At 42.9% G+C, this 14,593-nt stretch overlaps 1 protein-coding gene across 4 annotated transcripts in view; it reads right to left on the bottom strand.

The window, feature by feature from the left end:
- Topbp1 (DNA topoisomerase II binding protein 1) overlaps positions 1-14,593 on the bottom strand; it is a 48,413-nt gene that overhangs the window by 5,741 nt on the left and 28,079 nt on the right. For 3 of the 4 annotated variants that reach the window (XM_063266447.1, XM_063266448.1, XM_063266449.1), the window contains 8 exons: positions 13,017-13,209; positions 10,239-10,459; positions 8,713-8,864; positions 8,375-8,486; positions 6,541-6,704; positions 5,646-5,783; positions 4,391-4,480; positions 4,077-4,238 (listed from right to left, as the gene is read on the bottom strand). In XM_063266447.1, coding sequence (XP_063122517.1) covers positions 4,077-4,238; positions 4,391-4,480; positions 5,646-5,783; positions 6,541-6,704; positions 8,375-8,486; positions 8,713-8,864; positions 10,239-10,459; positions 13,017-13,209 — 1,232 coding nt within the window. Of the gene's footprint in view, positions 1-4,076; positions 4,239-4,390; positions 4,481-5,645; positions 5,784-6,540; positions 6,705-8,374; positions 8,487-8,712; positions 8,865-10,238; positions 10,460-13,016; positions 13,210-13,652; positions 13,740-14,593 lie in introns of those variants that run through there. The other variant, XM_063266450.1, reaches the window with a different exon arrangement.

Here is a 14,593-nt window from a genome sequence, read left to right as displayed (position 1 = left end):
TTAAGATTGCAAGCAGGAGTCACCGTGCTTGCCTTTTTTGGGTTTTGGGAATTGAACTTAATCCTTACTGTATTAGCTGAGCCAGTCCCCACCCTCACCTTCTCATTGCAGTGATAAATTCTGACTGAAATATATTAAGATGCTGGAGAATAAACAGACCAAGTAAATGCTATAAAAAAAAATTAAAATACCTGACCAATTTAAGTTTATGTGTGGCACAGGCTGGCTAAAATTGTAATAGAAATGTCTTGAAGAACCAGGCAGGAAAGCAACTATTCCCACAGAAAACTGGGATTCCCAACCTTGTTTTCTGGCCAGGAAGCCAGAAATATAGTTTGTAGAGCCTGCCTCTTCTGAGCTTCCTAAGTATAGTCCCAGAGGGCACAAAATATACCCGAAATACAGCTGAATCCTTGCAATCTACGGAGAAAAGATGGTTCTTCCAACACGCAGCTAAACATTTAAACATTTTAAACTTTTCTGATCCAAAATCACACATCTTACAAAGCAATTAACTCAAAACTAATCACAAGCACAAAGCTATTGAAAGACATTCAGAAGGAAAAATTGCTGGCCTTAAGAACTATAGCTAGGTTAAGGGCTGACAAAACCAATGATACATAAAATTACAATATAAGACTGTTTCTCTGCCACAGAATAAAAGGGCTACAGATGGGGTTGGTGGTGGGGAACATCAAAGTCCACAAATCCAGCAAAGAGGAGACATTAGCCAAGACCAAACATAAAAAAGCAACTGGATGAGTGGTGTAGGGAGCTGCGACGTGCCGCGCCCCAAAGATGGCGCTGGTTTCCACCTTCCACCTTCCCAATGGTGAGCGCTCCTTGTAATAAACAAGTCCTTACTTGGCTATGCCTGCCTTGCCTGCTAGCTTCCGCATAGTGACAGCCTGTCTGCATGACCCACGTGGCACGCTGTCAGTCAGCGTTAGGTATTTAAGCTGATGCAGGGCGTTCCCCGGGGAGAGAGAGAATAAGCTTATATCAAAGGTCCTGAATAAACTGCATGAAGAAGATCTCTGTTAGTCGTGTCTTCCTTGCTGGTCGAGGTTGGGCACGACAGAGTGAGAAATCTGGGCTAGGGCTAATATACGGGGAGCTTTGAGTTTGACCCTAGAATTGCAAACTTGGAATAGTGAAATGTACCTGTTATCTTCGCACTGAGAAGTTCAAAATCATTCTCAGCTATATAATTTGAGGCTAGCCTGGGATACACTATAAAAAACCATGTCTTCCTTTCAAATACTAGTTTGTGAAATTTCTAACTTAAAGATTGCGTAGTATGAATAAAAGAGGCACTTAGAGAAAAACATTCAGTCATGTATAAATCCCAGTGAAATGAAAATTCACAGGAAAAAAGAAAAAACAAAAAACCCTTTACACGTTTAGTAGCTCTCCTCCATGACACAACTAGACATCTTTTGCCCTGGCAATGGCTAAGCAAAAAGATGTCAGCAACTAACTGGAGACAACTCACAGAACTGTGAGAAGGCAGTTCCTAAACACATTATGCTCTTAACATGCTTGCCTGCTTGCTTGCTCGCGTGAGGCATGCCCTACTGTGTAGCTCAGGCTGGCCCAAACTTACACTTGCTAGTAGTCATGATGGCCTTTAATTCTGAGTCTTAGTCTCCATTCCAACAGAATTATAGGGATGTATCACCATACCCAAGAACACTATGGATTTCATTGGTGTGACACTTATACATGACAACTACAGGAATTACTGAAACAGGTCAGCAGCTGCCAAGGGTAAAATAAATACTGCCAGATGGAGACACAGCTCAGTGCTACAACAGGTGAGGTCCTGCCATTATTATTTATCTCTCCCCCCTCCCTCCCTCCCTCCCTCCCTCCCTCCCTCCCTCCCTCCCTCCCTCTAGCAAACAGAGTGAGATAATGTGTTATGGAGGCTAGAAGGTAGATTACATACGGGATCTATGAAGGACTTTTATGTGACTCAGTATAGTATTTTACTCCAAGCAGACTGGAGGGGAGGGGGTGGACAGAGAAAAATACAAGACCAATTATAGCCTACTCGTATGAAGTTCATTTCAGATGTAAAAGCACAGAGAAGTGAAAGAGCTCTAAGGCCACACAAGCATTGAGTAATGGATATACAAGACCGAATTCTCCAGCCAGTCAAGACAAATGCCAAAGCTCCTTTTAAAGCAACAGAAGTCTATTCAACAAATGGTGGGCTGACTATCTGAAGGAAACTCCAGCCCCTCCCTCATAGCACGAAGGATAATAATTTGAGACAGGTAACAGACAAAAAGCTATAGAATTTACAAGAGAGCTTAAGGTTAAAAGCACTTGCTGTTCTCATAGAGAACCAGCATTTGGTTTGCAGGGTCAGACAGCTTCAGGGGATGAGACACCCTATTCTGGTCTCTGACAGCACCCACACACATGTACACACAAAGGTAAAACAAAATGAATGCTAAAATTGTAAAACTTGGAAAAAGAATACTAGAAAATAAATTGGTACCTTTAGAAAGACAGGATACAAAGTATATAATTTTACAGTGTTTAACAAGAAATGGAAATTTAGGTCAAACATAGTGATACATGCTTGTAATACCTGCAATTGGCAGGCCAAGAATGAGAGAGAGAGAGAGAGAGAGGGAGGTTGATTTTCTTTAAAAAGCATGTTGCCCCACTATTGCTCTACCAGATGGCTATAAAACCAAAGGTTGGTATAGAGTAGCACCAAATCTCTTCTACAAAGAGTCTGATACTGAATACCATGCAATCCTGGTACTAGGAGGCAGAAGTAGGGAGCCCTGCAAATTGAAAGCCACCCTGACCACACGGACTAATTGTACACTTAGTCTACTTCGCATGTGCTCACCAGGCAAGTGCACCTGCATATATTCAGTAATTTCAACAACAAACCCAAGGGCTCTACTCAGACAGAATGTTCTGCAATAACAAAGGGGTGAGCTACCACCATCAGCATGACCTAGACACACAGGAAGTGTGCTAAGTGAAGCTTGCTACAAAACAGCACATGTTCTCTAGGGCCAGGTATGTGAAGCTCTCAAACAGGAAAGACTAATATATTCTGGGGACAAATAAGAAAACAAGCTCATCTCTGTGGGGCTGGGATAGAGGTCACTGAAAAGGGCCCCAAGGATGCCTGTTGAAATGAGGTCATGCTCTTGATACCAGAAGGTTTGCAAAGCCATCTTCTATCTATCGGGGGCTGACTCACATGATAGAACTGTAACCTGCAAATGTCACTTTGCAGTATAGCTCTTCTAAGAGCAGTAAACAAACACTGGGCTCTAGTTACTGATACACAGGCTAAGTGTTTGAGGAGACACATATTCTGATCGCTCCAACTCTGAAATGGATACAAAACAAGAAAGAAAGTGAGATGTAATAAATGACACCTGATTAAATTAAAATGTTATTTGACCCAGGAAGCAAGTATACAGTTTAAAATTCATTCATTTAGGGATGGAGAGATGGCTTAGCAGTTAAGAGCACTGTGTGCTCTTGCAGAGATCGAAGTTTGACTTTCATACCCACATTGGACAGCTCACAGCCTCATATAACCCCAACTCCAGGAGATACAAGTCTCTTTTGAACTCCACAGATACCCACACACCTACACAGGAACTGAGTCCGAGTCCCATGGCAGCCAGTTCTCACTTCTGATCCATCACTCTAGCCCCTCTGGTTGCTTTATAGCCCAATATTTTAAAGAACCTGTAAAATATTTATAAGCTACCCATATTTTCATAAACTTGTCATATTTAAATTTCATGCTTAAAAAATGTTTACATGAATTCAATATAGAAATGGAACTAAACTGAAAGACGTTGTCTAGAGAATAGCAAACTATCAATTGTATTAGCAGCAAGCCAAGATCTGATGGGTGGCTGTTTATCTACAAATATGAGCATATCTCTAGAAATAAGGAAGTTAAGTTTGGACCTACATGATAGGAGAGAACCAACTCCATCAAGTTCTCCTCTGATAGCACACATATGCACACAAATAGTAAAAATGACAATAACAAGCGAAAGTAAGACTAGAACGTGACAAACCATCATGAGGTAATCAGCAATATATTCTGTTTTCAAGCAGACCATGTTCTGGGCCGTAGCCTCTGCGATAAAAACTCTGCAGTCATCAGGCTTCAGTTTATTGAAATCACAGAAGAGATGTGTAGCATCCTTAAATAAAGGCTCTGGATGACCAGGCAATACCTAGTGAAAAACAGGAAGTGTTAATTAATCCCCTCATGCTCCAAAGGAGTCTGCCCCTCAAGAGGCAGAGAGAGCGGAGACATCACACAAACCTTGCTGGACAAGTCGGCAAACCTGCCCCTAGAATAGCAGTAAATTAATTCAGGACAAACCTTTGCTCCTCCTGCCTGAAGAAGGCGCTTAAACCCTGCTTCTCGGGGCCGATCAACGCGCAAAATAACTTTCCAGCCACTAAATGCTCCCTATTTAAAAAAAAAAAGTACATGTGATTTTAACATACTTAACATTAACATTCAAAATGCAGAGGTAATGCATGAATTTAGTTGTTTAGTGTCAATAAGTAATTTCTCATATTCTCTGTTTGTGTATATTTACATATACTGAATATCACTTGCATGCAGGGCCTGCAGAGGTCAGAAGAGGGTGTTGGACCCTATGGAAGTAGATTTAGATATGGGTGACAGGAAGCAAATCCGAGCCCTTTTTTTTGAAAAGCAGCAGGTGCCTTTACCCCTGACACAGCTCTCCAACCCAATAGTTAAGAAAGAAAAAGAAAGAAAAAAAAAGGCAGTTTCATATAGCTCAGACTAATTTCCCACAGTGTAGCTAAGGCTAGCTCTGACCTCTTCAGTCTCCTGCCTCCCGAGTTCTAGGATTACAGGAGTCCCCTACGGTGGATTTAATGTAACCATCTCCCAGCCCCATGATTTATTTGGGAAAATGGGGAGGAAGCTTATACAGAACATTACTATGGAATTCTGAGGCAACCTGCATGAGTCAGTTCTCTGCCTCTGTTGGTCAGGATTAGCAGCCAGTGGCGTTTTCCTTGCTGAGCCAACTGGCCGGGTCAACAATCTGTAACCTTCACTACTGCCGCCATGTCAACCTTAAAACGTACAAGCACAGGGAGCAGCCATGGTGTGCACGCATCACTGCTCTGCATGTCCAGCAGCTCTCAAGGATGGGAAAGCCTGGCTCTGGAGGGGCGGGGGGACTTCCTTGTATCTCTTACAATGCTTGATATTTTGGAATATTAAATATGTAAGTAAGAATAACACTGAACAGAAAACAGTAATTATTCTGAAAGAAAGGAACGCAAGGCTAACCAAGCTTTGTTGAATGCAGAGCGTTCAATGGACCCGAGAATGAACAGATTCATTCCGTTGTTGTTAGAAGACTTTATCCTACTGTATAACACAGACTTCCTGAGATAGGATTTCAACATAGCCCCAGACCTCCTGGAACCCTAGCTGCTCCTTAATAGCACTGCACGGTTACAACAGAAACTTTAGTTCAGTGTAGAATGTGCAACTACATATACCACCTATGGAATAAAAGACAAGTACAATTACTCAGTCAAGCATATTCTCTTTAAAACAAGTGGTACTACTGAGCCCTATACAATACCTCAGCGATGCCCGACTCCCGACTCTGCTGGATTCTTTTCCTCCATCTCATTGCTGCAAGTGCGAGCTTCTGCTGGTGCTCAGTGACGTCAGGGAGAGCATCTAGGATGGAGCTGCTTCCCCACTCGTAGTCTTCCTCCTAGAAAACCAGGCTGTGAGCTGCTCCTGTGCCGCGGCAGAGCGCCGGGCTAGCTAAGCATGTATCTAGCCCGAGAATCTCTTAGTCTACTAAGATCCACGCTGAGTGTGCAGTTGTTAGGCACAGAGAACACTGAACATTCTGTGAACTCACGGGAAGGAGAAACAGATTCATTCCGTTCATTCAGTTTTATGTTAAGAACCAAGGACAGCTGGCTTTTAATCAAAACCAGAAACTAATTCCCAGAAGCAAACCTTTTGGCCAGACAGCTGTATTTTGCCAACTTAGTAATAGTCAAGATATTTGGTGTCATGGGAGCACAGTCAGAGGAGGTGTGAACTAAGACGATTCCCAAGGAACTCAGATAGGGAGCTTCAGAAACTACAGGGTAGATACTACTGTGACGCCCAGTTTGTGACAATTAGTTTAATAGCAAAGAAAAAGACTTAAAATGAGGTATCTGGAAATCTTCTCATATTAAGAGACCATCATTTCAATAAAAAAGTACCAACAAATAAATTAGGTAACAAAAGTGAGCAGGCCACAATGAAACTGATTTTTTGTATGCCAACCAAAATATTTAAGAAGACAGGATGTGAACAGAGCAAGACCTTGCAGACTTTGCTCTGTTACAAAGGCCCTCACACAGCTGCCATAATCTACTGGCCACCTAAATTATATACGCAGAGAGGGCGTGATCAAGGATTTCCTAGGGCGTTACCTAGAGGCCTGAGCCCACAGGAATGTGAATACGCACCTGCACAAAGCGCCCAGCTGTCCGGCAAGCGTCCAGGTAGGAGCGATGAAGCACCCATTTGCCAGCTGCCATGGAAGCTAAGTATTTCTCATTGCGCAGTGGGTACCCCACAACCATGTGTGTGCAGCTGGGGTCTGAGCACTGCTTCTCGATCACCGACCCACCTTGTATGGAGAGAAACGGGCTCTACTAGTTCTTAAGTTTCTTTCTAGAAAAACACATTATCTCAAGTGTGCTCAAAAATGACTTATATAGAAGTACTCCACACTGAACCACACAACCCCCAGTCCCATTCTGGACGTAAAAAGGAAACTTTACGGGCTGGAGAGATGGCTCAGTGGTTAAGAGCACCGACTGCTCTTCCAAAGGTCCTGAGTTCAAATCCCAGCAACCACATGGTGGCTTACAACCATCTGTAATAAGATCTGATGCCCTCTTCCGGTGTGTCTGAAGATAACTACAACATATATAATAAATAAATAAACCTTAAAAAAAAAAAAAGGAACTTTACTATTTATGTGTTGGTATTTTGCCTACAGACATGTCTGTGTACCAGAGTAACACAGTCCCTGTGGAGGGCAGAAGAGGGCACTGGTCGCCCCCTAGAACTGGAGTTATAAGATGGTTTTGAGGCACCATGTGGGTACTGGGACTAGAACCCTGGCCTCCTCTGTCAGTCCTCTTAACCCTCAGCCATCTGTCCAGCACCTCCTTTTGGAGGTCTCACTCTAAAGCCTAGGCTGACCTTGAATTTGAGAGCCTCTTGCTTCAGCCTTTCAGATGCTGGGATCACAAGCTCGAGACACCAATTATTAGTTATTCTTTTGCTATGCCAAGCTTTGAGATCAAATTCTCTTAGTATAACTATCGTAAACTTTAGACTGTACAAAGCTATCAAAAAACAAAACAAAAAACAAAAAACAAAAAAACAAAAAAAAAAAAACAGTGTAAATCCAGGTGGCTATTTCCAACGAATAAGAAAAAAGATCCGGGGTTGGGGATTTATTTAGCTCAGTGGTAGAGCGCTTGCCTAGCAAGTGCAAGGCCCTGGGTTCGGTCTCCAGCTCTGAAAAAAAGAAAAGAAAAAAAAAAAAAAAAGAAAAGAAAAAAGATCCTGCAAAAGATCTCACTGGTGTTTATGCTGACTGAATATTCGCTGAGTAGTAGTTCTTACGCACTAAGTTAATAATGTTTAAAGGTAACTTCGCCTGTTTCTTACTACTTTCCAACATGGGGCCCCCAGACTGTGAGGTGTGCCCCAGGTGGCCCATACCCAGTTTGTCCCACAGTCACGCTACAGCACATCCGGTCTCCCAGCTCGCCTCCCCCATGTGTCAGAAGAAAAGTCTGACAGTCAGGAATAAAGGAGGGTTATGAAGAAAAGATCCTCTCTGAGTGCTGGGAGGCCTATGACAGCAGGCCCAGATAACACTTACATTCTCAGGCTGCGTGACAGAGCAATTTTGGCTATGGATTAGAGTTTTACAAAACCAGAACCCCACTGTGGAGGCAGAGCACCAGGCCTGAACCTTGTCTACTTCTGACTGCAGAGTCCATGGATCTTTTTATTTTGGCCAAGACAGGTGGGAGTCCTCCCCGGAACCTGTTCTGCGCTCCATGTGTGCACTATCACACTGGGCACTCCCGGGCCTATGGAGGTAGAGCAGACCCCATGTGTAGGCTTAAATAACTTACCCATGTTCTTTCCCTCAGCCTCGTTCCCCTTTACACATGATAGAAATATGACTGTATTTGTATTCCAAATAAGTTATAATAATGATGTTTTACAGTAAAATATCAGAAGAAATTTAAATAAAAATTAACATATTGGTACCTAGGTCTTTAATCAGGCGACAGTAATCAATCCGCTCTTGAGAATTCAGAGATGACATCTGGAACACATACTGTTTTTTAAGTTTTCCATGCGTCTCCTCCAGTGTTTCAATCTAGAACACAATAGTTTTATTTTAGGATAAAAAAAATTAAAACTATTATCAGGTACAGCTATTTATATCACAGAGACATTTTATCTAGTCTTCTAAGGCATCAAGTATACGGATCTGATCAAAGACACCCAATGTTCAGTAATGGTAAGTGTGATGCAGCAAACAGCCCTCCCCCAGCATAAGAACCATAGCCAAGCTGCCAGCGCCACAGCAAAGGCCAACAAACCTTGTCCTCAGGTTGTGGAGCTACAGGCGGCTTAGCCAGGGGGAAAGCCACGCTGGGGGCTTGAGGCTCAGGGATCAGATTCCTTTCTGCTGCTGGAGCTTCTGGTTCTTCAGAGCCTGGGTGCTGCCCTGGGGCTTGAGTCACACACGAGGCTGAGGGTAAGGGAGAAATACAGTGTGATAAATACATGGAGCTTAGAAAAGGTTCTGGGGAGGACTCCACCTGTTTAAAATGAACCACGGAGTCTGCAGTCAGAAGTATACAAGGCTCAGGCACAGTGGCGTCTGCTTGTAACCCGAGCAACTTAGGAGGCTGAGACAGGAGAATCTCAGGTTTGAGACCTGAATGGGTTCAACCCTGACTCAGTAACAAGAGAGAGTCTCCAGCAGCTAAATAGCCCTGAGAGGGCAGGCGTGCTACTTGGGTTTTGTGAGTCCTTCCTGTCAAAGCATCTTTCACCAATATAACATAACCAAGTTTGTAAAATGAAAGGAATTCTTGAAGAAAATCAGAGGCTAACTCTGTGTATTTAGCACAGGAAGATAACTTTACCCCATGTGAAGGAAGAACAGGAAAAGGAACTCAGGAAAAGCTCACATAAGCCAAAGAACACCAGACACTACCTAACAAACAGAAGAGGATAGAAAGAAAAAAGGATAATCCTAAATGTAGGATATTTAATCACACTGTGAACTCAAGAGATTGTGTTATTTACTGAAAAAACAAAAACAAACCTGTTTTTACTTGTAGTGTGGGTCAGTTTTAGCACACACCTTTAATCCCTCTGGCTGGAATGCAGACACACCCTTAGTACACATCTTTAATTCCAAGCAGTGAAGTTAGTGAAGTTACTTTGTAGAAGGAAGCAGCCACGTTTGAAAGTGATGTCTAATTGAGTGGCAGACAAAGTGATGAATCAGAGAAAGATCTGACAGAATAGGATATGCCTAACTCACAGGGAGAAGAAAAGGGAGCTAAAAGAAGCAGCACAGAGAGAAGAAAAAAGGAGGCAATTTTACCAGACATTATTATAGAAAGACAGGTTGCAGAGAGAACATCTGAACATGGGTGAAAACAGAACAAGCCAGAGACTAAGAAGACAGAAGACTAGAACATATTGCCAAAGGTAGTGTAAGGCCAGTCTCCTGCGAGCAATTCAGGAGAGGCCTAGAGAGAAGCCAGAATAAATCGGTCACTTTGGAGAGGAGTTTAAGTCAGACAGCTGAGTTGAACCAGCCAGTCAGAGCTCAGAAAGAACTAGAAAGGGTAAGGTTATTCAGCAGTAAGTCTCACGGGCTGAAAATATTCTGGGCCTAGATTAGATTGTACAGAGGCTAGAAGCTTCCAAAATAACCATTTCTTCAGAAGTATAAATGATACATTTAAATCTAAATTTCTATATTTAGAAATCAAAAACATTTCTTGATTGATACGGTACTAAAAATTTCATTTTCATATGTAATATACAGAACTATGGTGTCTTTACAACATGCATAAAGTACAAATAAATAGGTTTTTCTTATTACCCTGCCCAGCAATTTCTGAATGGTACACAGGCTTTCGAGAAGGAGAATCATCCAGTTTTTTTATCTCAACCTGAAGCTCGGAATACTGTGTTGGGTAGCTAGGCCACTGTAGGTTGCTGGCAAGCCTTGCTCTCTCCTCCCTTGCTGTTGGGTCATCCCAAATGATCTGTTCATTCTGGGAGGGCTCTGTGTTGATATCAGGCACTATCTGTCGAGACTGCCTAAGGAATAAAAGAGACAATTTTAAATAAGAGCCACTACTGAGTCTAAGTGCGTAAGATTAGTACGTAATGCAGACAGAGAATTGAGTAAGTCAGTAGAGGACATCCCTCTTCCCCTTTTGGATATGAAGAGTAAATGAGGTGGCCCTCCCGTTTCTGCTTTCCGAGTGCTCAGGTCACAGGGGTGCATCCTAGTTTGCTTCCACCGCTGTGGGAAGACAGGATCAAGGGCAGCCTGAAGAGAAAAGGTCTTTTTCAGCTTATAGTTGTAGCCCATCACTGAGAGAAGCCAGTGTAGGAGCTCAAAGAAGAACGTGGAGGCAGGAGCTGAAGAGACTGTGGAGGAGAGCTGCCCACGGACCTGCTTTGCACGGCCTGCTCAGACTGCTTTCTTATACAGCCCAGGACACTCTGCTGAGAGGCCCCACTCACAGTGGGCTGGGCCCTACACCACTCATTAGATTTAACTACATGTCAGAGTCACAGAGACATTTTCTCAAATGAGCTTTCCTCTTCTTAGATGACCCTAGCCTGTACAAAGTTTACAAAAACCGACACAGCCACAGTATACACCAATACATTCATTAATTATTTCTAGAGTATTTCCACTGGAAAATTTAAGTGGATGTCTATATATTTGTATTTCAAAAATTATTACATATTTTCTTAATTCTAAAAGTTAGGGAAACGGTTTAGAAAACTAGCTGTTAGGTTTAATAATTGCATTTAAAGTTTTCTTTTAAAACAGGTAGGGTCTATGTATCCTGGGTTGGCCTCCACTTGCTCTGTAGTGAAGGATGACCCTGAACTCCCGACCGACCCTTCCCTAGCTTCCATGTGCTAGGATTACAGGTATGCACCACCACACCTCTCTTAATAACTGAGTTATATTTCGTTGTTGTTTAGACAGTGTCTCACCAGGCTGTCCTATAACTCACAACGTAGACCAGGTTGATCTTGAACTCACAGAGATCCACTTACCTCTGCCTCCTGGGTGCCACTATAGCCAGATTTAAATTGTATCTTTAAATAACATTACTAAACCTATAACTAATGGGTCTTTCAACCCTTAGTGACCAAAAATCTCCAGTCTATGATAGACTACTTACTGAATTATTTAATTATGAATGCATTAAAAATATTTTCAAGTATTTTACTTGTTTATGTGTTCAGACACGGGTGCCCAAGGAGCCCAGAAAGAATTGCTACAGGTCAAGGTCATCCCCTTGATCTGTAGTCACAGGCAGTTATGAGCATGTGTGTGCTGGGAACTAAACTTGGATCCTTTAGAGAGGAGCAAGCATTCTTTAACTATACTCTCTCTAGTCCCTTAAAAATATTTAAAATATTTTTACATTTATTTGTGTGTGTGTGTGTGTGTGTGTGTGTGTGTACATATGTGACACAGTGAGTTTATGTGGAGGTTAACAGGAGCTAGCTCTCTTCTTCCTCCTTGTGGAGCTACACAGTGAGACCTTGTCTTAAAAACAAACCAACTAACCAAGAGAGCCTTTTAGTCGCAAATGACTTGGCACGGAGTAAGATTCTATAATCTAAAACACAACCTGCTCTGTTAGGGAAAAGCCACTTTTCTCAGAATTCAACATTACCTCAAGGAAAACACAGAGTAAGACAAATGAAGTCAGCAGGCACCAGAACTCTACCGTACAGTTAGAGATCTGTCTTCTAGTAGGAAAATGCTATTGGTGGATCCAACACTTGGTAAACTGACATAAAAGACACCAAGTTTAAAGCCCACTTTGGCTACACAGCAATACAGAACGAGGGTGAAAGGTGGTCCAGAGGGGGAGGGGTGGTCTAATTCCAGCAGTTGGCAGGTTAAAGCAGGAGAACTGGGAGTTTAGAGCTAACACTAGTTACACAGTATTGCAGGCCAGACTACGATAAAACCTTGCCTCAAAAATATAAAGACAGAGAAAATACAGTTATATCTCCGAGCTGAAGTTATACTGCACTCAGAACTGTGGTCATCTTTCCTAAAACACAGATTTTAAAAAGTACATACAATTTAAATAAGAAATAAAAAGGAAGGAAAGGACGGCTGGAGACCTAGGTTCATATGTCCAATCCCTAGGAGCCGCTAGGGGTGAAAGGAGCTGACATCACAGGTCATCCTTTGACCTTGACATGGGTACTGTGGCATGCATGTCTCCATGAGCACACAGCACACACTCAAACACACGATAATCCTAAGTCACATACTTCAGTCAGAACTGCGCAGTGGCCTAAGCGAGAGAGAACACAGAAGACAACTGAGCAGCAACACACAAACCCAGAAGGCAGCGGGATAAAGCACGCTGCGTAGTTAAATAAAGCACCGGCATAAACTCCTTAATAGTCCAACTTCTGCTTCATTTTAAAATAAAAAAATAAAAATTAAAGTCCTGTGTGGTGGTACAAACCTTTCAGTCCTAGCACTTGGGAGGCAGAGGCGGATAGATCTCTGAGTTCAAGGCCAGCCTGAGGGGAAAAAAAGCCTAACCCGAACCCCAAGTCACCAGGGGTTTTCATCCAAGTGAGCCGCCACCACACGAACCTGAGCGCCTCCAAGACTCGGCTTCGTCCACTCCGAGCAGAGCGAGTGCTGTCAGGAGTTGAAGAGGCGCTGTTACAACTACTTCTTGACATGCAAGTCTTCTGGGCTGGTGTCCTCACGATGGAGGTTGCTGACATGATCTCTTGTAGTTGTTTCTGGAAGTTCTCTCTCATCTCCAAGGCCTGGGTCAGAGCTTGAAAGACAGTCAGTCGTCAATAACAATCAAGAGAAGTGTGTCCCCTCCTCTCCTTCTTCTCCCTCCCCCTGGCTGGATTTTGAAGATAGGATCTGAGTGTGGGGTTAGGCTGATCTCCCTCCCCATTGTGATCCCTGCCACAGTCTCTAGAGTTCTGGGATTTCAGACATGCATTACCATACAGTTACAAACGTCTCTTGTCAATCATATCTTAACTATTTTGTCTAGATCTGGTTAAATAAAAACAAAGTTGCCATTTACTGAATATTTATATAGGAATGCAAGGCTAAAATGTCACAAAACACAAAGGCAATCCTGAGGACTGTATCTGAAATACTGAAGACTGCCTTGGCTCAGTCCCTCTGAGTAGTGCCCTGCTTGCTTCTGATCCCTTCTCATTGATGCATACTACAAAGAGTCATATAGTCATTTGTATGTACCTGATTTTTTTCAATAGCTCTGAGGTTTATTTGCTTTGGGGGATGGGTCTTGCCATAGCTCAGACTGGTCTTGAAGGCCGGCTCCTCCTGCCTCAGCATCAAGAATAGGATTAGTGCTGTAAAGCACTGCCCAAGCTTTCACTAATCCCTCTTTGTCTTTCCTTTCCACTACAGACTAGACATTCAAGTAGATACCAAGTAGGAATGTTTGACACGAACAGAATGGAACAGGTAAGTGAGAAAGCAAGTTCTAATAGGCAGGCTGAATAAGGAAGCCAGAGAGTAACCTGTCAGAAGAGAACCCACACATCTAAATAAGGTAATCAGTGCAGCGCTATCTGTATTAGTAAGAAATTCAAAATAACTTGCTAATGCAAGAAACAGCAAAATAAAGCACAAGCCACACACTAAACCACCAAACAAAACCCAAGACTGAAGCAGCTCCCGATTCCCAGACATGGTCTATGGCTTCGGTGCACACCCTCCTGTGTGTGGAGTGCTGTCAACTCCTAAGAGATGAGGCCTAGCCTAAGGTAGCTGGGTCATGAGGAACACTGCCTGCCCCAGAAGCAATTAGTGCAGTTTTCAGGGGCCTCAGGCTGGTTTTGTTGTAGGTTGCTCCGCTGGTCTACCCTGCTTGCAGTCTTTCTTGTGATGACACTCACCCACTTGCACTCTTTCCCTTCCTGATAAACTCTCCTGACATACCAGAAGGTCTTCATCAGAGTCCAAGCAAGCTTAGACTTTCATTTTCTAAAGCTGTTAGAGCTAAAAACGTACCCTTTATCTAGGTTACCCCAGGTGTAGTTCTACAGCAACAGAAAACACTGAAACATTGCTCTTTTTTAGAAAAAAAAAGAAAAGAAAAGAAAAGGCTGTGAACCATGTATTAACAACTGTCCAAGTCTTCCAAATGATTCTGTTGGTCGGTCGCCTGTAGC

The sequence above is a fragment of the Rattus norvegicus genome, chromosome 8 (genome assembly GCF_036323735.1).
Source record: "Rattus norvegicus strain BN/NHsdMcwi chromosome 8, GRCr8, whole genome shotgun sequence".
In the NCBI taxonomy this organism is placed as follows: Eukaryota; Metazoa; Chordata; class Mammalia; order Rodentia; family Muridae; genus Rattus; species Rattus norvegicus.
This window is presented reverse-complemented; position numbering and strand designations above follow the sequence as displayed.